The following is a 24655-nucleotide window of genomic DNA, read 5'->3' as shown; positions in this document are numbered from 1 at the left end:
CTCTACAGGTCTACACGGTATGGAAAGATGCATCTTCGGCATAAGGTCTAAAACAAACCAATGGATAAGGAGAGAAACAAAAAAATACGCTTTGTGATAGGTTACCTAACTGATGAAATGTTAATGGGCTTAAAATTTCGCTGTGAATGTAAGTGCAGTTATTAAGTGATACCCAACCATAGGGCCCATTCTAGACCCGCTGGATCAATGAACTCATTAAATTCGCATTCGAAAGTATACGCGACAGCAAACAACTAGGGATTGAGAAAAGTGGAAAGGGAGACCCATATAACACCATACTTACCTATTAAATTGGTATTTATTTTGTCGTACATCCTACAGATATTTTCATATAACTTAAAGTTCCATGAAACAACTGTCTAACCCAGGGTTTCCCAAGCTATGTTCCGCGAATTTATGAGAAGAGTACCCCCCAGTATGTCAAAACAAACTATTATTATTTGACTAGGGTATATTTATGCGAAGCAGGATTTTCTTAATATGCTGCAACGAAGTCAAAGTCAGAAACAGGTAAAACGCCACACCAGATATAATAGCTCGACTTTCTAATATTGTGCCTGATATCAAGAAAATTTGAAATTCAAGGAACCAAAATCATCAGTCATTAAGAATTAAATACATAATTATTATGTTTCATCACTTTTTTTTAATTTATTGATTATTTATTATATTATTTATCTACCCTACAAAATAAACAAGCTGTTCCATTAAAATTTCAGGATTTGCGAAGTGTTCCATCGAAGGAAAAGTGTGAGAAACCCTGACAATGTTATCTTGAAATAAAAATGCAATCGTGAATAAAAAAGTAATTGAACCAATAATAATATGTACTTCTTCGGTCATCAGTTATTATAAACCAATGTACCTACATGCACTACACGTCTTTAATTTTTTGACACTTTTATAAAGCAACAATTAATAATTTTATTTATAACACATCACTATAAAACTATATTATTTTTTATATAAATTAGTTATGATATTAAAAACTATACGCTCGTAATCATAAAGCTCGTGTACATTTCTGGCTTGCTACTACTTATGGTGGATTTGGATTATGATAGATTTAAGTACTTACTTACTAAAACACATTTTTTTAAATTATTATAGGTACTTCAAAGTTAAGTGGGGACACACTATTGTATGATTGAGAAGTACAAAGGAAATTTAGTTTATCTTGGAACACGCTTAAAGACGATCACTAATAATTTATGTGGACAAATTTAATATAGCTACGCACAAAATTTAAGAATTTAAAGTATTAAATTCGTTAAACTAACGAAATATGTAAACGTTGCAAAACGATTTTTAAGCGGCAAGATCCGAAACAAGAATGGCCGTGGCGGCATCTTGTGGATTTTCATTTCGTGCTTTGAAACGCTGAAAGATGGAAAAACTGTTGCACAGGGACGAATTGGTGACAGGCGCGCACACAAAAAAAAATGGTTTGTAATCTCAGAGTAATGATAATATTGAACGCGCCTATTGTTCGGCAAAATGAAGCCGTGTTTCTTGAGTATTATAACGCACAGTAGAACGTCGATTTTATTATTATCAACTTAACTATGAAACGTTATAGCATAGTGTTGCTTCTCAGTACGGCTACCAAATTTAAACACTACATAGTTAATTAACCACATATTCTACTAAAATAACTAAAAATAATTACCACTAACTTTATATTTAACACAAAAACAATAAATTTCAGCAACACGTGCTCGCAGTTTATAAATGAATGCAATCAGTCAAATTCATATTTACCGGCGACGTTCACAAAAAATATTAAATTCAGCCGTAGAAATTCTATCTTACTCTAACTCTCTCGTCGCTTCAACTGCAGACTCCCTCCCGCACTGAGCTTGCCAGTATAACTAAGGGTGCACACCTTCGAGTCATTGCGAACACATCTGCAAGTGGTTATCGAATGCATGTTGCGGTTATAATTACTAGGACAGTCAGTGTCAGTTTGTGTCGTCCGCGTTGTTTTATCTTTTAGACATTACTCATGAGAATATTAAAGAAAATATTGAATGTCCTAGAATCCAGAATCTAAATAGTTGTACTAATTCATGGGTCTAAAGGTCTTTCAGTAGCCACGTGCCTTGCTGTTTAGGCAATGATAGTTTTAGGTAGTTACCTAGGTGGAATTCTAAGGCGCTGATAGGTTTGGATGCCAAATAAACCGCCATTTTGTGTTTAAAATAAATAATTGATTTTTGACTCTTTCTAAGAAAGCGGCCGTTTAACATACTTGGTGGAAAACCGTCACTGTAGGTGAATCATGTTATGGACACCACACGGCGCCTCCGATAGTTCTCTTATGTTGCTCATCTTCATGCTTTTCCCTAGGGGCCGTCCATATTTATGACGTCACACGATTATGTAGTAGTAGTTGTACGCAGTAGTCGTGGCAGAGCCTGGTCCAACTTCACTCCTCCATCTTATATCTCGTGATGTAAGTTCGAGCAATGAGATGCTGCATATATGATTTTTTTATAACAATATACACGATAATAATTATTATACGAGGGAATTAATAATTTATTTGTTTTTACTGTTTGTTGCGAAATGGGGCCCTGCATTTGTTTATGGTATCTCGCGATGCGCTGATATTTCGATACGGTGGCAGTCCGCGATATTCCCCCATCTATTAGCCTATATTTCTAGGCTCACTCCACGTTAAATATATCTACGTATACCTACGTATAACTTTATCGTGTTTATCTACAAAACCTGTGTACCTATAATTTGTACAGGCATCAAAATACATTTGGGAATCGATAACTACGTTTTGCAACAAACTTTGAAAACTTTATGTACCTACCTAATGAAAAATATTATAATCGTTGAATAGGTACATACGTCGCTTTGTTTATAAGCTTAAAGGTAATACTGAGATTATAAGAAGAAAATATAGTGTTTTTTTTTTAAATATAAAATGTCTTGTTGATAAATTAGAAGTTTAAAATGCACTATTATTATCATCATTCGTGGAGCAATAGTCTGAAGTAGGCCCTGGCCTTCTCTACATGCTTTCAAAACTCCATTCTATACTCCGCTATCGTCCTCCAATCCAGAATGCCGATCGCTCGTACTGGTTTAACATTCAATATTTCGAACAACACAATCAATCATTAGTAAATTCTCATATTTACAATTAAAATTTAGACATTGAATATGGATACACAAATGTTTGAACACTTCTCAGGGTTCCCCGAGTAAATTACCACATGTGAGGTAAAATAAAAAACCCTTAGGTACTGAAGTTATACCTAAATAAAATTGCATAAACATATTTGATACGCGAAACGAAGAGCTGCAGCCTGCACAGGCTTTCAACATTGCACATGAGGAATCGATAAAAATGCTGCTTCCGTTTGAAACAATTTGTCTTTGCGAGCAAGAATTCTCCATTCTCATGCACATAAAAACAAACTACAGAAAACGGTTAAACCCAGAAGACCAAATGTCCAAATTTCTCTTGACATAAAAATCCCCCAATTTTGATGTTGTTGTACGAGTATCAAAAATGAAACTTGAATTGAAAATGTTTTCGTTAAAATTGTTTAATTTCGTAGGTTATGAGATTTTTATTAATTTTGTCTTCTAACTACTATTTTTGCATGTCTACAGTTTATTATTCATTATTTGATTATTTTGTGTCATATTTAAAAATTATATTTATTGTATCTATATAATTTATTTATTTATTTAAAAAAGATACATTGAGCATATAACAAATTATTAATTCAAGACGTTCACAACACATGACATTTAGAATTAAAAGTACAGGTAAATCAACTTAGTAGAGAGAAAAAACAAGCAAAAAATGATTTTATAGCAAAACAAATAAAATAAAAAAACAACAATAATTCAAGAAAATGCAAGTTAAACAATAAAATAGAATTTTAAAAACAAATTACATATTTCATCGCTAAAATGACTACATCTCTAGGGAGTGAATAATTGACCAGCCGCACAGCCCTCGATATTGGTGCTTGGTGAGCCTGACATGAGGAAACAGCTTTCACTTCCTTTCATTGAGTTGCCATGCGAGTTATCTACATCGACAAAGGATAATGTAGCCTTATCGTTGGCGGCGATGCTTTTGAAACTGTGGAGTCATTTTTTTTATCTCGGCTCCCTTGTCACAGACGTGACGAAATAAATCATCGGGTCAACCTCGTCAACAGGTGCCATTTTGATACCCACTAAGTTCTGGAAAACGGGGTACTTTCAAAGAAAACCTAAAGACTTTATATTTAACTCTCCTGCGCCCAGTACTAACGCATGGAGCAGAATGCTGGGCACTCACTACTCAGCAAACCGGATGAAAGAAATATGGATATCTTTTAGGTTTAGACGATTGTCTTGAGAAGAATCTTTGGGTTTGGGACTGTTTGAGAAAGTGGCATCTGAAGGTCGAGGTATAATGAGAAGCTCTACGTTATTTAGGGGGGCGTAAATATCACGTAGCATAAATGAAAATGCTGAGACTGCGCTGGATCGGTCACGTGCGTAGAATGCTCAGAATCTATGTTAACCATGGTGTGGTATTTTTAGTGACAATCAGGAAAAACACTTTTCTCTTCAACAATAATTAATTAATTTTACACGCCCCGAGACCGTTGATAATTTGCCATGGGATATAGTCATGTTAACCCTATCATGGTCCAGACCTGCAAGCTTCAAATAGCAGTATACTGTATACTCGATGTCTTAGTTTGAATGGAAAATGTCTATAATAATCATTAATATACCTACCAGATTTTACCTAGATATTTCCTAGCTTAAAATCTAGGACATTCGAAACGAACTTACATATTTGCCTTTTGAAAGTCCTTAATTATTTATGAATACGTCATAAATACATGTAAATATATTCATAAACATAATATGGATATGAGATAATAATTACATACTATGACTATTTAGAGGCAAAATTTCAAGTGTAATTTTTTAATAAAATTTTACACGCCAATAAAAAAATTTGTTTATGGCGAATAACATTTTATGTGAAATAGCCGCGATGCTAGAAGATCAATACTATTTACTGCTAGTTTCATTTCTCATGAGAAAAACTTCGCACGATATGGATTCCATTTTCAAACACGCAAGCCGTAAGACGTATTGTTAGCTATTTATTCGTCGTACCTATTCAAACTTTGTTATAAACACTTGCCTACTGCAACTGTTATAGCAATTGGAATGTTACCCATTTTTCTATTTTTTAGATTCGCGATCATGTTGGAAAATAAATACATTTTGATGATTGCTAAAAACTAAATATAGATGAAAATTTATTTATAAACTGATCATAAACCTTCATCATAACTCATTGTGCATTATCAATAAAAATAGTAGCAATAAAAATATGACATTGAGTTAATATGATGTATGCATAAAATAAATACTATACTTGATATTAATAATAATAAAAAGTTAAGCTAAAATTACGATGTTATATCTCTTTACTTTGCCATTTATACTATTAATGTTGTTATTAAAACATTGTTTTTATTTATAATGTGATGTACTGAATAATAAACTAATAGCTGTGGCATATAAATATTTATCTAAGTATGTTATTATTTTTTTAAATTTACCTACCTACCTATTTTATTATCATAAACAAATTAAAAATTAATGTCTATTAAATTTGAAAATTACAGCTTTTGTTTCAAATCTGCCGCTATATTCCGATTACGTCGCTGAAACAGTGCTGCCACCTGCCAGTACGACAAAATGTAAATCTCAGGTGATCAACGCCTGCGCACAAAACAGAAAATTACCTTCGTTTTACAAGTTTACAAGGATACCAACTTGTCGGAAATACCAAAAAAGGTTCTGATTTGTCGCAACAACTTTATGTTTCTGACGAGACAGAACGAATATGTTATTTGACGGCCGCGAATTATTGTCATGACAACATGAAATATTACAAGAATCGCGATAGTTAATCAAGTGACAAACGAAATTAATGTAAAAAGGATTGATGTCCGAGGCGTGGTTGAATAACCGTCAACATTCGTCGTCTAATACGGAGGTCCAGTGTCCACTCGAAGAAAGGACGGACCGATGGAAAGTTCGTTATAATACCTGTGAAATGTGCAATACGCTGTGATATTTTAGCCCAGTATTGTTTATGTACGCCGCGGGAATGACCATAATGGCAGTATCGGTTATGGAAATATGCGAGAACACGAAGTTGGCTCGCGAAATGGCCCTGACTGGTAACTACGAATCTGCGGGAGTATACTACCAAGGTGTCGTTCAGATGATTCACAGATTTCTTATTACAATTTCTGATAAAACGAGGAAGTCCAAATGGCAACATGTAAGTTTCTTTACTTTGTGTGACACCCTCTTTTCATATGAAAAACATCTCTGAATCATCCTTAAATGTCAAACGGTACCTGCATAAATACCTTCTACTCTTTTCCATTGTCACCCTGACAGCCTGACAGCTCTACATCAAATTTTAACAAACGATTCTAATGAAAAGAAATGATATTTTTCATATCTTTATTATCTACCTATTGCATGTAGGTACTCTGTTTCTTACGTACATTACCTGTAAGCTGTAAGGTCACCCTTTTTGTGAACAGTTTTTAACCGTCATAAAATTTAAACTCTTCATAAAAAAATGTTTATTAAAAACAGCAAGCATTAATAACCAAAACTTTTATGAAAGAATGTTTCATGCAATCATTGTCTATTCGGGTTATACTGTGTGAAACAATGGTCACCAAGATGCATAATAGTAACTGAAGTACCTGATTAATCGAGAAACCCAATATGCCAAGATGAAAATAATTCTGACAGCAATAAAAGTCAAACAAAAGAACACTAAATCAAAGTCAAATCCAAAATATGCAAACTTTATTTTAATCTATAGTAAAAATTAAAATGCCATTTAACGCCCACGGTGGCCGTACGGCTTAAGCGTTGGACTATAACGCTGTGGATCACAGGTTCGAATCCTGGGTTTGGCAAGTACACATATTGTTTTTCAATTTGTGTGTGTCAGGGTATGGACCTAATAGGTTGAGCAAGTGGCTGACATCCATTTCTCGTAAAAAACAAAATCTGTCAAATACAAACCTCTACTCTGTGGAGGCCCATATGATCCTATTAGGATCGGACATGGTCGAAAGAAGAAGAAAAATTAAAATTTGGAATGAATAAACAAACTGCATTTTATGTAATATAAAGAAAATAGATATACTTCAATAATATTATTAGGTACTTAATTAGAAATATTGTATCATTTTGTAAATAGTCATAATGGTCAATCTGACAAAGTACCTACCTACTATTCCTTCCCAATATAAAATTTATATCTCAGGCCGCGTTGCCACGATCCAAGTACACTCAGATCTAGTGCGCTCGGTCCGAATGTACTCAGATTGTACTTGGATCGTGGCAACGCGGCTTAAGACTTATTTTCCATACTGATCTTACTAAAATTAGTAATGGATACAGAGCAGGCCTCGAAATGGACTGGAGTGCCGCTCCGGTTCATGAAATCGGTAAAATTATCACTGTCTCGTGGAATAAATAATTTGACCGTCTGAGTTAGATAGGTTATATTATAACAAAAAATCTAACACACTTATTTTTATAAAATGCACATGCAATTTTATAACTAAGTAATATGTTAATATCTTCAGAAGATTGTCGAGCGCTCTGGTTAATAAACTTTTCTATTTCGAGCGCTCATACAAAGGTCCAATTTTTATATTACAACACAAGTTATAAATAAATAAACTCTAATTTGCAGGTCCAACGCCAGATGGTGAGAGAATATGAACAATTCAAAGCAACAATGTCAATACTGCAACTATTCAAACACGATGGACACTCAAGTATGTCAGGTAAACTATTTATAAGACTAATGGTCATCATTAACTCGTTCATATAAGATATCATAAAATTCTATTAAAAACCATTAATGCATTCCGTCTGACAGCCTTTTCCACGGCCTGGCTCCATCCCTCTTGGTAGTGGAACACCCATGGCAATGGTAAAATGGCAAATGATCCATCCATTCGCAGTGACATCATCCGTTCTGACCTTTCGACTTGGTCGCCAAATACTATTAGTTTTGTTTTCAAATTATCATCCTCCCTGTGTGATGTATTACTAAAAAATTGGAGATCTTGCTAGATGTATTTTAGTTGTTTTGGTAATGTTCATGCTCTTTCAAATTAGTTGCAGTTTCGACCGGCATTTTCTTTTCAATGGCTTCCACTTCTGTCAAGAGATGCTTGACCCAAGATAAACATTTACACTGACCATCTCTGTTTTTCAGCAGCACTGGGTTGTGGCATAATATTATTACGATCTATAAATATTAGTATTTTCTCAGATGTGTTTATCTATAAGCCCGTCAATTCACGTTTAACTTGATGACATAAAATAGCCATCTCTTTGGTTGGTTTTGCATTGACCATTGTGTCGTCAGCATATCTCATATTGGAAAACTTTTTACCTCCAACGGTAACACAGTTTTCCCAATTATCAAATGCTCTTCGTCATATTTTTTGCCGTACAGATTGGGGAGAGGCTAAATTCCATGCAAACTCCCTTTTGCATCTGGAATTTTTTGAATTTTACATCATTCACCTTTATTAAGGCAGAAGTATGGTTATAAAGACTTGTCATGAGGGATACAAGATGTGCCCGAACTATCTCTAGAGAACCTTCAATGTTTTCTGCCACCACCCACAGACAAAATCCTTGCTATATATTAATATGTAATCTGCTATATAATACAGTTGAACTTGGTTATTATGAGGAAGATGGGACCGACTGAATTTGCTCATTATAAGCATTACTCGTTATATCAGAGAATAGGTATTTTTAAATGAGCGGTCACATAACACAAAAAGTCGCAATTCAAACAAAAATACACAATTAGAATTTTTCCCCGAAACAAGCATGGCATTCATAAACTACAAAAGAAGTTGCTTATTGTAATGAATGGATTTTTTACATGCAATTTCAACCATGTGTGGAATTTTTTTCAATATTGTCGGCGAAAACACTAATTCCGTAGGTACTTAGACACTTAACTTGTGTCATAAACGTAATCCGATCCCGGCGACATCCTGTCCGGTCGGATTTTATTACTTAAGGTCGAAATATTTTTAAACGATCGAGACATTTTTAAAAAAAAAATTGATGATATTTTAGCTCGGTATATCCAATAAGTAACTCGTTATGAAAGTGAATAAATGTGTGGAGAAAATCATAAACTAAAATGTCAACCAATGTTTCCTCGTTACATCTGAGATCTCGCTATATCCGTGATCGTAATAACCGAGTTCGACTGTATACTATAATCGATGAAGCTTATATATTAATTAATTACATGGCACACATTCAGGATTTTTTCACACATCTTTCCCGGGTACGAAATCGGCCTACACTTTTGGAATTTGCCAGGTGATATTTCATCTTCAGTTTTCTGAGAATAAACCACCAACATCATTAATGAATTTGTTTTGGGAATATTTAAGTTCAAATTTACACTACATGGTATCATCAGTGGTAGATATCGACATCAACCAACATCATCTCACCCTAACATTAATTTAAAACACATCACATTCATACAACCAACAGTGCACTTTAACATTTTATCTCTTGAGAATCGCTTCTGTTCTCGAAACTTCAAGATAGAAAAATGAGATAATAGAAGGCAAGTTGAGATTTTTAAAATACCACAATATATTATTGTCAAAGTCTCAAGCAATATGATATTTTGCTTTGTTGTTTAGCGTCACTTGTGATAAACTGAATGAATCATTCATATATTAACGATCAAATCTTGTTTGGTTATTTGATTCTAATTAAAAAGACTGTTTGCCACTTGTGTTAACTTTTTGACATGGCCTGAGGTAAATAAATCCTGTGTATTAATTGAGTTAGCATTCACATTTACTTGGTAAAACCACACTTCACAAAATAATAATGTAAATTTTATTAAATTCTACATGTCTTGTTTATTAGTCGATAGTTGTTTCGGCTACAACCATTATACACAGTACAAAAGGTGACGGTACAGTATTGTTGGCTCTCAGTTGGTCAAAAATTAGCCGCGACACAAGAAAAAATCGTATTCACACTGTGAATGGTTAATTTCAATATGGTGGGAAAATACTTGTCATATATTTGAATTAAACTTTGTGTTTACGGTAGTGGCCACCAGTGTTGCTGCCACACCACACAATTTTCTGTGCAGAATTCCGACAAAATACATAAACATCAAAATATAAATATATAAGAGGTGAGGTGACCTCATTGTTGTTTTAGTGATTACGGCAGATTTTGCCAACTGACAATGTCCGTTTAAAGGTTCAAAATGTGCTACGGTACGGGAACATCAGTCTGATAACATTTTAAACACCAAGAACAACGACATTACACACTTTTTTCCCGTAGCGGCAGCCCGTTACATGCACCATGACATGCACCTCAATTTGGGTCGCGCTTAACAATCAATTTCATTGCTACCCATAAAATTGGCTGTACCAGGATCTATTGTAACTCTATTGTAATTTTTAACTTCTATAATAGAATTCTTAAAAACCATGTTTTTCATTTTTTCCCATGAAAAACTGCTCGGCATATGTCACAGTCGAAAAATAATATTTGGCACGCATTCGTAAAAAGGTTCGCCAACCTGATGTAGATATCTACATTATTGTTATGTGACACATTTTACTTCAGCGTGTTTACAGCTACACGTACCTACAGCGAAATTGGGGTAGACTATTTTGATAACTGTGGAATTGAATTAATTCATCGTGGAGATTCAAATTAATTGATGGAGAGTCAATTTACTGTAAATAAGTTTCGTAGGGCACCTACTCACCTACTCTTAAATGACTTAAGGCCTTGCATATAGCATTAAATGTTAGCTATGTTTTTATCTGCTAGCTTGTCAAATATAACTTCTATATTCGCATAATTTTACATTATTTTCTTTGCCAGGAATATCTGGTTATGAGGATCTGCCGACAAGAGACCCCCCTGCACCGATGTGGCCACCCGCCCCTCACGAGTTAGACCCTGACGTTTGGCCGCCTCCCCCGGATAGAGATCCCGACGTCTGGCCTTCACCGACTCCAGTGGAACACAAGTAATAAATTCCAACTCTAAACCATAATATCGCAATCGTCGTGTACGTATCTTTATTTTGATTGTATACTTTTAACGAATGCAATGCTAAAATACAACTTGCTTTCCTATCACCCAATTATAATTATTGTACTGAAAAGTATCGTGAATTGTTTATATTGAATGAATGCTGGTTATTTAACGGCTTCTTCCTTCATTATTAAAATACACTGTACTTTCCTAATTTGGTAATAGATTGTGATTTTATTACCATTTTGTTCTCATACAACGTATGCATACTCATTTACATATTGACATTTCTGATTACATTTTTTTTTGGTTGTGTGAAAAACCAGTTTTAGATTTCAAATAGTTTTTTTTTTTAAAGAACACTACGAATGACTTCGATTTACATAAATGCACATTCTACCAAATTGTCTTGAGTGAATTTTTATGTGCACACGTTACATATTGCTTGGAATTAGTATGTAGGAATTAAAATCAATACTTTCAAAGAATATTTTCAACCTCAATATATTCATATCTTGACTTTCTCATCTTTCAATCATTGAAGTGCTAAAATTTTACATCCTTCATTGTTATCGTTGTCGGCATTTCCAATTTCATAAAGTGCCGCCTGTCAATCAATTTCATTGTAATTAGGTATAGCTTTTTTAATCTTGCGAATAACCTATGTCTTTTTTAAGGAGTGGCCCACCTATCAAGCCGCTGCGAGGTCAAGCCAATATTACCGGCAACAGGAAAACCGGCCAACCGGACGTCAGGCGGAATTCGTCAGCCGCTCAAAGAACAAACGTTAGCAAGAAACCTGGCGATATCCGGAATGCCCGTCAGCAGTCGAAAGGACAGAATTCCAACAGTAAGGCTAATGGTACAGTAAACCTCTAAATTATTTTCTCTTATTTAAAAAGAACTAATACAATAATCATTGGAATTCATGAGAAACTCACACCATTGTGATTACTGAGTTTGGCCTAACTTTATTATATAGAACCATTAATAGCAACATCATAAAAGTCCTTTTCGCCTTGGACCCTACACGGGGTGGTGCAAACTACATGGTACATAACATTGGCGAAGACTCGGTATGAAGCACTTATTTACCCAAACTGAAAATAATTAAAATACATGATCATTTTCGAATCAGAATACTTATAAGTCGTTCGCCACGAATTCGTATATGTATTATTTTTTTGTATGACTACATTATAGCTAATTATTGCCATCATTTGAAGCAATCAGATAGATTCGAGTCAAGTCGAATTGATAGAACAAATTGCTGCACATTACATGTATGTAGATACTACAGGTATATTATAATATATTGATCACTGGCTGAGTATGTGTTGATATTATTATTTATTTAAAAAAAAAAACATTGTGGACATTCACAACATGAGTTCGGAGTCTGATTAATTGTTTATTATCATTTTTACATTGGTTTAATTGGTTCGAATTCGATGGATACAGGTTCTGTCCTGTCTAGCGTCATAATTTTTTCAAGATTTTTTCTAATTCGTATGTTTCTGAAATGTTTTCAAATTACATAACAATATGTATGTTCAATAAAGAATGTTACATTCTCAAATCTTGTGAAAATTAGTGTGTTAAAGAAAAATATTGGCATTTTCCAATATATCGAGGGTATACTGACAGAACGCATTATTTCAGTTTTTGCTGTTTTTCTGTTTTAAATGCCAAAATGTATACAATTTAATGCTCTACGTCATGGTAAAACGCACAAAGGCATAGGATATAATGGTGAGAAAATAGAAACATTATTAAATCATATTGTTATTTTTTTTATTCTGATAGAAAGCATGATAATGACCTAATGCGTTCTGCGTATACACAATACAGGACTTGTAACATGTCGTATATTGTGTTTGCAATAAAGGTTAGTCTTTATAATGTAGAAAAAATGTTAAATCATAAAAAAATCTATGTGGGAGAACGCTTTGAAAAAAAAATTGAAGTCCTTGCGATTATCTCAGAACTTGTTTTAATGAGATAATGCTTTCTGTCAGCATACCCTCAATATGTAATGAACAACAAACACTATGTGATTGACACTCTTGTCCGAATTATAACATGTCAATGTTTTAACATAATTAATGTGGTTTTAGCAAAACATAAAGAACCGGCTGGCAAAGAACAAACTAAAGATAAATCAGACAAAGAAAATAATAACGGGGAGTCTGAAGACAAAGAGGATCATCATGACAAGGAAGACGAAAAGAAATTTGAAGCCGGGTGTCATGCTGACGGATACCTTGTTGATATGTTAGGTATGACATCAAGACAATGAATTCCATATCAAATTGATTACAACACTTTGAGAAACTGACTTGACGTATGTAATTTTTTCAGAAAGAGACATCGTACAGAAGAATCCAAACATTAGATGGGACGATATTGCCGACTTGCATGAAGCTAAAAGGTTATTGGAGGAAGCCGTAGTCTTGCCAATGTGGATGCCGGATTTCTTCAAAGTAAATGGTTTTATTTTATATTTTGAAATAATAAATTATAGCTATCAAACATAATCGCTCCATGCTCCGTGGTTTTAGAGGCGACCATTCAATCCATCACTTGACCATGTGCTACATTCACTGTTTTCTCATAATCTGGTGAAAATTCACATCTTTTACTAAGTGACCTCTCAGACAACGCCTTAAACTCGAGTTCTTGGTGTCTATTGCGAAAATGGCAATGCAATGAATGCATATCGAGAGGGACCTAAATGGCACTTCTTATTCACTGATATGTCAGCATCACACGGCCGGTTGCAGTGGGCTTTGGGCCTAATTGCTTTGTATAATAACGTAAGTCGGGGGAATGTGCCTAATGGCGGAAGACGCCAAAGCTTAATTAATTTATTCGTCCATCGCTACATGTCAGTGGAGTAACATTTTTTAGGATCTACCATTAATACCGGAGAACACATGCTAGGCGTTGGTCCTGTCAAATTTTAAATTGAAAAAATACGCTTATAAAACGAGAAAAGTACCCATTTTTTTGGTGGTACATACCTTATTTACACATTTACTCAAAATATTCTCAGCATAAAGATGTGAATTGATTCATGGTTATGTTCAGTTTCATTGAATAATACACTATGTTTGACATCACATTTTACTGTTTGAGGTTATGTTGCATACTGGCTTACATACTGTCATTGGCATCTTACCCCTAAAAATGGAGGAAGATGCCATATTGAATATTTTTGGTCATTCACTATCTCAGTTTTTAGTATTTTGCAAAGCCTCGTCTTTAATCGTTATTGCATTAACATTAAAACGTATTTCTATCATTGACAAAATAATATAAAAATTCTATATTGTGCGTAATTATTACCCTTTCTGGTGTGAGTGAATTGAGTGATGAAGAAAACTATTGCGCCATTTGTGAGGGATATTATTTTGATAAAGAAGGCCCTACAGTTGATTGGATTGCATGTGTAAGGTGTCAAAAATGGCTATATGCAACAAGCATGTCCAATTCGGACATTTGCAACCTGTGTCTGAAGTCTTAATTTTTTTTTGTTTGTGGCATCTTCCGCCGACAAAGTGGGGGAAGATGGCATTTTTAGTTTTTATATTTTTTTAAATTGTTCCAGCTAATTTTTTAATACAATTGCTGCTAAATATTATAATAAAGTGTTTTTCTAATATAATATGTGTTTATTTTGAATATAAACATATTATTTTACAATCAGTAATCTGTCAAAGTAAAAATTAGGCATATTCCCCCGACTTACCTTATTATTCTTCATGCTAGAGTCTGTATTCTATAAACTGGCATACACGTCACACGGAAAGCATTGTGCCATCGCCTTCAATGGGAGGGAACGAGATGGATGCTGAAGCGGGGGGGGGAAAACCGGCACGCCAGCTTATAGAAGACAGACTCTAATCCATTTATGAAGATGTCACCAATTTCTTAATACACATACATACCTTACTTAAAAGCCATTTTCTCATTTTAACGAATTATGCCATAGTAAAAGAAATTGTTATTATTATTTATTTTTATCATTTGCGTAAAGCATAATATTATAATTTTAATGACATTTAACATTTTACGAAGAAAGTGCGAATATTAATTATAAAAGTTTATATTTAGTTATGTATTAATTCAATGTGTTCGCATTTTTTACAAAATCATATAATCACATATATTTTACCTATTTGTAGGGAATCCGTCGACCATGGAAAGGTGTTTTGATGGTGGGTCCGCCTGGCACAGGAAAGACAATGCTGGCTAAAGCGGTAGCCACAGAGTGTGGTACAACTTTTTTCAATGTGTCTTCCAGTACGCTCACTTCCAAATACAGGGGAGAATCAGAAAAGCTTGTCCGTCTTCTCTTCGAGATGGTAGTTATTCTGATCATTGCAATCAATTATCAAGCTTTTAGAATATATTAAATGTTCTTAGCAATGTTTACGTAGTGTTTTGGCATCCCATACAGTATAAATGGTATTTAGAGACATATTATGTACATGTTATGTATGTACATATTATTAAATTATGGATATTGATTGAAATAAAAATTTAAGTATAACTATGCTCTAAATTTTGTGTTTTCTATACTATTTAAAAAAAAAAAAAAAAAAGGCCACTACTACTGTCCAACAAAAAGATTTAGGCACAAGCCGGAAGTTGCTGTCGTCGACTAAATATTAGGAGCCTGTTTGGTTCATAGTTTTAACACGTGGATAACTCGTCGCTAACCAGAAGGCGCTATAATCGAAAATGGGAGGAGATTGTTAGTTCACAGTTTTAACATCTAGCCAAAATCTTATTGGACAGTACAGTAGGTTACTTTGCCACAGTTACAAATAAAAAAAATGATATTTCTTTTTACAAATTGCAAGCAGTGTGTACATATCTGAGAATGTGGCATGACTGTTTCTGCAACTGCATTGTGATGTCAACAGTGTTTAAGTGTGTTATATTTCATACAATATTAACAGATTAACTTTTACAGGCACGATTTTATGCTCCCAGCACAATATTTGTAGACGAGATCGATTCACTCTGTTCCCGGAGAGGTTCGGAAACAGAACACGAGGCATCACGTCGTATTAAATCTGAATTACTTGTACAAATGGATGGCATCAGCTCCAATCCGGATGAACCACATAAGGTTAATTTAGTCAATTTCAAACTCATACATAATGCTCCTTTCTGGTCTTCTACATGTTGCACGTTAATATTGAAAATTGTTGCTGACTCACGAGGTACACAGCCAGCTAAAAAACTATCCACTTCCCTCTGTAAAACCCTCCCAGCTCTTTGTCTTGTTCTTTAAAAGACTATTGACAAGAAATGTGACAACAACAGTCCATGTTGTGGATTTGCTTAAGAGGTATTCCGCACATTGCACGTAAACATGGGGTCTAGAACCAAATTTCGAACATAAATATTTAGACAATTATTTTCCAATTCATTTATTTCTTTAAGGCTATACTTCAGCTGGGGTACGGTCTAAAACGATCGTGACTACGCGACGCGAAGATTGTGCAAACGACGCATGCAGAACAAAACATAATTTGTCATAAAAATCGAACATGCGTCCATTTAATGTTATGTTTATTGTTCTATTAGTAATAATATATTCATTGATATGTTATTTTTTTCAAGTAAATGGGTAACGTTTTTTAGTCATCTTTACACGATTAAGAATTAATTCCCCCGTCGCCATCACTAAACAAATTGACGTGTTCACAGCTCGACTTTTACTCTCCGATTACCAGCGAGTCCGAAATTTCGAAGCACATATAGTTGAAAAAATTATTTGCCGTTTCACTAAAGTATGGTCTTAAGCATGTAAAGATTGGTAATTGTATAGCATTCTAAGAATGAGGGTAAAAAAAATTATATTCTCATGGGGAGGGACGATTCGCAGCTCCGCGATAAATGTGATGTCCATGTAGACCACAGAACAGATAATAAATAGAATACCGATACGCTATGTTCAATACGCCACATGTTGATGCAGGGTTTTGAATGTGTGAGTGTCCTACGAAAATGAAACACGCATTATGCACGTGCAATAGTGTGTGTAATACACCAATATTAAATGAGCATAAATGCATAAACCGAGAGCAATTTTCAGTATTCGACGTATAACGTATTCTTCACACATTTAAATTTATTCCGTATTCCTCTAATTTTAAAAAACAACATTCTACAAATACTTCTAATCATACAAACATTAATAGATAACCTTAAACTAGGTTAAAGTTTCAAGACCTATGGACTTATTTATTGTAAGCTGTTACCTATGATGTAATATTTCAGGTGGTGATGGTGCTCGCCGCTACCAACTTCCCGTGGGATATTGATGAAGCGCTTCGGCGCCGTCTAGAAAAAAGAATATACATTCCACTGCCCAATAGGGAAGGCAGAGAAGCGCTATTACGAATCAGCTTGCGTGAAGTCCAAATAGATTCCACTGTCGATCTCCATTCGATAGCAAATTCTCTTGACGGTTATTCCGGAGCTGATATTACGAATGTGTGCCGGTGAGACCATTTTAGCTACTTGACTGATAACTTATTAATTATGTTGCTGTGAACTGTAATTATAGTGCTGTTGTACTCGAATAATTACGTATGCAGATAGCATGCATGCAAGTTATAGTAAAAAGTCATTGTTAAAACAATTTATTTATTTTTCCGTCCATGTCCGATCCTAATAAGATCATATGGACCTCCACAGAGTGAAGGTTTGTATTAAGAGATTTTTGTTTTTACGAGAAATGGATGTCAGTCACTTGCTCAACATATTATGTCCATACTCTGACTCATACACAAATTAAAAACAATATGTGTATTTGCCAGACCCAGGATTCGAACCTGGGACCTTAATACAACGCTTAAATTTTTCATAGAATTTACACGCCAACTGTAATGCAAAATGGTCGCAGCACAAAGGAATAATAAATGATTCTGAGTGATTCAAACTAGGGCATTAGTTCAACTCATATTGCATATAAACAAAAGTATTTTCCCTAATCTATTGGATTAAATTAAATAGTGGGTTAGATAATTTCAGCGCATGTTTACATTTAATCCACTAGATCTAGAATAGAAATCATCAATAAAAATTTATTAACTATTTGATTTCTAACCTGATGTATCCAAAGCTGTGTGACCGGACTTTGTTTCTTCCTTCCAGATCAGTTGAATAATAGAGTACTTCTGTATTGTTTCTCACCAAGCATATTTTTTTCTTTTTCAGTGACGCTTCCATGATGTCCATGCGTAGGAAAATTGCCGGCCTCAAACCGGAACAGATAAAGCAATTGGCTCGCGAAGAATTAGATCTGCCTGTATCAGCGCAAGATTTCCGAGAAGCAATGGCCAAATGTAATAAATCAGTGTCAAAAACGGACTTAGATAAATATGTCAAATGGATGACAGAGTTCGGATCGTCCTGATTGTGATTTTGTACTTAATATTTCATTAAAGGATGCTTAACCGAAATTGCAGAGTTAAAATATTATGTGACATGATTTATACATAATAAATTTTTTTGTTTAGCATTCGTTCTAACATTCTTATAATATGGTTCTGTATCGCTGGTGTTTTATTCTCTAAACAATGAACTACAATAATTATTAATAAACCCTAAACCTTACTACTTTTATACATTTTATTAATTTTTATGTCATCATATTATTTAGAATTCATCAAAATTAACTACCATTACTTTTGTTGTAGTTTGATTTTATCATAAGTGTTTTATTAATTTAGTTAGTGACATCTTTTAACAATGAATTTGCCAATTTTATTTTAACAATCAACGCCAAAGCTTTTCCACTATAATTACAGATAATTTCATCCACATAGCATACAGCGTCTCGTAACATTATGTAAATATGATATAGCCATAGCACAAAAGACAATTAAAGTTATAAAAGATACTTCCTCCTTTTCATTATTGTTTGTGTATATTGGGAAAAAGCCAAAACAATATTTCGTTGTTCTTATGATCAAGTTACTCACGCATTTTGTCGAAGAATAAATTATTTTTATTTGATTTTGAATGAAATTATTTTGTATGTCTGTTCAATATTATTTTTAATCAGATTACAAATGATTTGTTGCTGGCCAACGAAGTGTGATTTATTTCATAGGAGAGCTGTGAATAAATGAAAAATGATACAATATTAAATGTAAACTCAGAGTCGAATCTGTTGTCCTACCCCTGTGATAATACAAATAGAATCAACGACATTTAATTACAGAGCAACCATGTCCATTACAACACATCGCGATATCTGTCTAACAAATCCATCGCATGCTTTATCCAAAATTAATATTTTTATGTGTGATAAAATAATTCATTGCCATACATATTTAGTTTGCAAGAATCAGAACAGCTTAACCACATCAATAGATCTCTTTATTTTTACCCAAGAAAGGTTAGATACAAGAAAAAATTTTAAAAAAACCTCTAGCATTCAGTTAATAAAACACAGCTTTTATTAGCATGAATGAATTTTTTAAAGTATTTTTTTCTCTGAGACAGATTACGCTGTGAGTAATTTGTTCCATGCATTGAAAAAAACATGTCATCCTACTAGCTTAGCTGGCTTCTTTCGCGGATCTCTTTCTGTTGAAGTTTTTTATCACATATTCTGATTTAAATGGGCACTATGAAATAGCGCAGAATAATTATTATTTATGTCTAAATTGTATTATGTTACAATGCTTTGCATTATTAGCCGAGCAGTTCAATCAGCGTAGATCTTTTAGCGATATTTAAAACCTTGATAAACAGAGAACCTACTCTTTATTATTAACTGATTAAATTTTAACCTTTAATGACAAGCATCTTAAAATGTATAATGTGTCTTATAAGCGAATAAATTTCAAATAAAAACATTAAATACTCGTCTTTTATTTAGTAGAAATATATAATATTATTATGTTTTCATAGATTGACTCCTGCATTGAAGACTGCCATCAAGCTGTAGTAACCTACTATGATAGCCTATCAAATATATAAAAAATGGTGTTGATTCAATAATTGGATTTTTAACTGAAATATGTATCATTGAATGTGTCTACCAAAGTAAATCTTATGATGAAATGTAAAAATATGAAATAGAAGCAGGAAAGAAGGGTATGCTGAATTTATTTTGTATACAAAAATGGTGATGGCTAAAACTGTATAAAATATGACTCAATAATATTTCAGGGGTAAATTGGAAGAAAGAAAAATAATTTTAATGAACAGTTTGACTAATTAAGTAAAGGGCTTCATTATGCTTCTTCTTTGGCCATATCCGCCCCTTAGTTGGAGCATATGGACACCAAGAATCACTGTCGCTCGCCAGTCTTGCATCATTCCAGGTCAAACCAGCATCCTGTAACTCCACCGAATACACTGTACATAGTATCTAGCGGCCTTCAAGGACGCCGGAATCCAGTTGGCTTGAATAACGGGCAAGCCAGGTTGAAGTTCTCTTCTGGCATCCGCACCATGTGGCCGAGCCAGGTCCAACGTCGCCTCATCACCCTCAGCGTGATGAAAGGCTGCTTGGTGCGTTCTATCTCCTCGTTGCTCCAAAAGTCATACCAAACATCTGTTTTCGAAGCTCAGGATACGGTTGCTCTGAGCCTTCGTAAGGTGCCATGATTCGCTACCGTAAAGCACAGTCAGAATGCAAGCATTGAATAGGTGTCATTTGGTTTTGACCGAGTACAATCGTGAGTCCCAGACACTCCGCATCGAGTTGAATGTTGCTCCAGCCATTCCCATTCGGATAGCGAGCTCTCTCTGCAAAATGCCATCTCCCGTGATGTATACCCTCAGATGTTCAAAGCTGTCGACGCTCTCAATGTTTTGCCCCTCACTAATAACGTTGGTTTTCTTCGCGTTGGTTTTAAACCAACGCGAGACGAGTTGTCATGCAACCTGTCAATTGTCTCTTGAATGCCCTTGATTGAGTTTTCAAATAGGACAACATCATCGGCATTTATTATGCTTACCTAGATATTTTAAGTGGACTTTATCCTTTTGGATCTTAAACCATCCAATTATCTATGGTGTTATAGGTGACACAATTTTAAAAATGAGGTTTGAAATCTTCCGCTGTGCTCATAGAGATGCCTTTACAAATGACTACATTAAGTTTCAGCTGACATATGGCTTAGTAAAATAAAACCTCATCGGCTGCAAACTGTTTCATACTGAATAGCCAATATCTCATTTGTTGCATACCGTCTACCTACATAATACAAATAAGCAGACTTCCCAGATTGTGTTATGAAAGGTCAAAAAATATTTATGCATTTTACCTTCGCAAAATTAAAAGCATATTTTATATGGTAAATTAATTGTTATGAGCAATTTTCACATAACTATAGACCTATTTATATGTGAAACATGTAACTGCTTTGTATGAAAACATAATATAGGTATACAATATTAATGATATTGCTATTTTCATAGTAACCATATAGGTACCTATGTATAATTTGAATGTTCTGACTTGTCTTTTCCTCTTTCAAAAATATTAAAAACAAAGAAAAATCCATACTTCATAGAATGGTAATAAAGAATCATTTGAGTGATTTACAGAATCAGTGATGTCCCTTGGCAAAGTGTCGCCCTTAAGCACTCTTAAAATGCTGTCCTCTCTCATTGTTAGTTTCAAATTATCTGCTGAAATCGTTTTATTATTTATTTTCGGCTATTTTAAACAGACAACCAAAATCTCTAAATTTACATACACACTATCTACTGATAGTAACCATGAAACTTACTCTTCAGCAGTGGTGGTTTTAGGGACGTGAAGGTCTGTGCAACGTGTCACAAAAACTTTGCCTGTGCGATAACCACCATTACCAGACAATAATAATTACGTTGTCAGGATTTTTTAAACTAAGATGTTTTTCTATTGAAGCATCAGCATTGTCTGCTTCGTGGATTATCATTGCGGCTCTCAAAAGTTATCATATATGTATCGTTGTATTACTCTATCTATGGTTTATATTGACTGTATAAAAGAGATCATGATCCTATCTCGAAATTACCAATTTTCCTCCAAAGTTTGTCCATCGTCCAATCTGAATTCAAGATGCGGTCCAATGTTGCATCCTTCACATATTTAATGCCGATTGTCTACGCAACGATCTCTGATTACAGACATCTCGTCGCTATAGGATTTGTTTGCCGAATATCCATTTTTGTCGAAATCGACATTTTAATGCAGTTCAATTTCTTTTATCGAACTCTACCGAAATCATTTATAAAAACAATATATTTTTATCTAGGAACAGAGATATTTTTTTAAAAAACCCGAATACGCCATGTTAAGTTACAATTACTCCGTGGTGTTCTCCCGAATGTCCAACTATTTGTACCTGAATATCCAAGTTAATTTCGGTCGAAATATATCTCTGGCTGAGTGTTTATTTCCCGAATATGACTTTAGCCAATCAAACCGCGCTCACGCCGTACATCTCGCTCCCACATTCACGCTGTCTAGCTCTAAAACAATCACGCCCACTTTCATATTTTTCGGCCGTCCGGAGACTTCTTTCAAATTTCGTCTTATTGATATTGCTTTTAACGTTACTATTGTTTTAATAGTGAATTCATCAAATTTGAAGAGATCATTCATAGCTGATACATCACCAGTTCGCCCAGAACTTACAGTAGAGTTGTGGAAGTGAGTATTTTAACCTAAATAACTGCATTTTGTTTTGATAAATGACACAAAATCCCAACGGTTATATGAATTCTACTATTCTACAGTATGACCCGGCAACTACTATGACGTAAAAAATAATTATTATTTCAAATTATTATTAATCAAACATTGTTTGTCTTTATTTTACTTTTAATCTAGGTATTTCTATGAAAATAAAGGCGATGCTATTAGTTATTTTTGAATGCGCTGATAGTTAATTTAATTTAATATGTATGTAAGTAACTATTTATTTGGTGGTTTGTAATAAGTTTAATTGTCAATTATAGAAATATATAGATATATTTATTTTTTTTTGAAAAAGTATTAATATAAAATTGTTAGCAAGTACGAGTAAGTACCATCATAAAATATTGGAGAAATGACCGTGACGTCGGTTAGTAATTGAAGTAGTAGATACCTTATAATATATTTTCTCAGAAGTGATTTAAAAAAATTATGTAAGTATGTTCAATTATTAGAATGGTACATTCTTAAATCTTGTGAATTATTCGTTCAATAAAAAAATAGTTAATTACTAAAAACTATTTCATTACTTAAACCGAAAAAGCGATTGCCGCATGTTATTATTACATACGAACTTGGGTAATTACGATCATTAAGTATTTAAATAGTAGAGGTAATTATTAACAATTATCGTGTAAATAAATATAACATTTGAGGCGCGTACTTTTTGACCACTCAGTAATCTGTAGGCCGTGCAGCAATACGCTACGGTCTTAAATCCCGAACGTCCATGTTTTGTCCCGAATATCCATTATTCTGAGAGAGCGCTAAAAATTTCCCGAATATCCACAGTGAGTACTTGTAAATAAAACGCATTTTCTGTGCATTTAATGATTTATACCAGTATATTATTCTTGGAATCTGTTCTTAGATAATGTTGCAATCATACAGTATAGAAAGAATGATTGATACATCTACTGATATTAAAATATACGACAATGAAATTTGTTTTTCGTCTCCTGTAAAATTGACATTTGGTCTATTCGGGAAACAAATCCTATAGCGACGATATAATGATATACCTATTATGTGAAGCCGGTCACATCTGAGCATCATCTCAAGTATCGAACGTTCGACTCAGACCGCGGAAAAATTAATGGCCTTATCATAAATTAACCAAACATCACAGAATAATTGAGGGTAATATTTTTTTTTACGAAAACATTTTATTCCATGTAGACAATTATAATAAATACCCTTTTCTGTTGGCGCATAGGCTTTTCGATCCAATAATTGTTAATTGAAAATTTGAAATTTTCATACATTTTGATGCATCATTACCACAAACTAAGATTATATTATTATGTTGGGGTAGTTATTAGGTTAGGTTTGGTTTGATCTAAAAAGAAAGTTATATAATCTCATGACATCGTCTGCGGCACATTTACCTAATTGAGGATTAATAAAAGGCTGTAAGTAGGCTACCAAGTTAATCGACTTATAAAATGTAATAATTATAAATTCCATATACCTACCTACCACTGTCTTCATTATTTTGTAAATGGGATAGGTATGTATAGTCAAGAGAGAATATTGATATTTTATTTATGTTTATTAGTCCTTGAAAGAGCACAAGTCAAGCCATACATGCAAAATAAATGATATTATAATATGTTGCTTTGAAAATAATATTTTACACACAGGAAATAGGTAATAGAATATAACCCAATGTTAGGAAAAAAATACTTACAACTTTTCATAGAAACCAGACGCGATTGAATCTTTTTTCACACATAAATACATTCTGAT

General features: G+C 33.8%; 1 protein-coding gene across 2 annotated transcripts; it reads left to right on the top strand.

The window, feature by feature from the left end:
- The first annotated feature begins 5889 nt into the window (after positions 1–5889).
- On the top strand, positions 5890–20068 carry Kat60 (katanin p60). Of its 2 annotated transcripts, none has more exons than XM_085957249.1 (10): positions 5890–6358; positions 7805–7889; positions 11023–11170; positions 11856–12040; positions 13296–13457; positions 13540–13661; positions 15366–15545; positions 16160–16318; positions 17476–17699; positions 18418–20068. In XM_085957249.1, exons 1-10 carry the CDS (start codon positions 6167–6169, stop codon positions 18614–18616), a joined length of 1656 nt encoding a protein of 551 aa, XP_085813375.1. In that variant the 5' UTR covers positions 5890–6166; the 3' UTR covers positions 18617–20068. The 2 variants fall into 2 exon arrangements, with proteins under 2 accessions (XP_085813375.1, XP_085813374.1); XM_085957248.1 differs by having other exon boundaries at positions 7805–7898.
- The last annotated feature ends 4587 nt before the right edge of the window (positions 20069–24655 follow it).

The sequence above is a fragment of the Rhyacophila brunnea genome, unplaced genomic scaffold (assembly GCF_057557595.1).
Source record: "Rhyacophila brunnea isolate RB1 unplaced genomic scaffold, BYU_Rbru_1.0 scaffold_6, whole genome shotgun sequence".
NCBI classification, from domain to species: Eukaryota; Metazoa; Arthropoda; class Insecta; order Trichoptera; family Rhyacophilidae; genus Rhyacophila; species Rhyacophila brunnea.
The sequence above is the reverse complement of the archived record's forward strand: the minus strand, read 5'-3'. Positions and strand labels throughout refer to the sequence as shown.

Excerpts from the sequence above, each read along its gene's own strand:
- Kat60 (XM_085957248.1), top strand. The coding sequence starts at position 6,167 with ATGTACGCCGCGGGAATGACCATAATGGCAGTATCGGTTATGGAAATA. Across the intron at positions 6,359-7,804 it reads GGAAGTCCAAATGGCAACAT|GTCCAACGCCAGATGGTGAG; the intron begins GTAAGTTTCTTT and ends TCTAATTTGCAG. Across the intron at positions 13,458-13,539 it reads ATACCTTGTTGATATGTTAG|AAAGAGACATCGTACAGAAG; the intron begins GTATGACATCAA and ends TAATTTTTTCAG.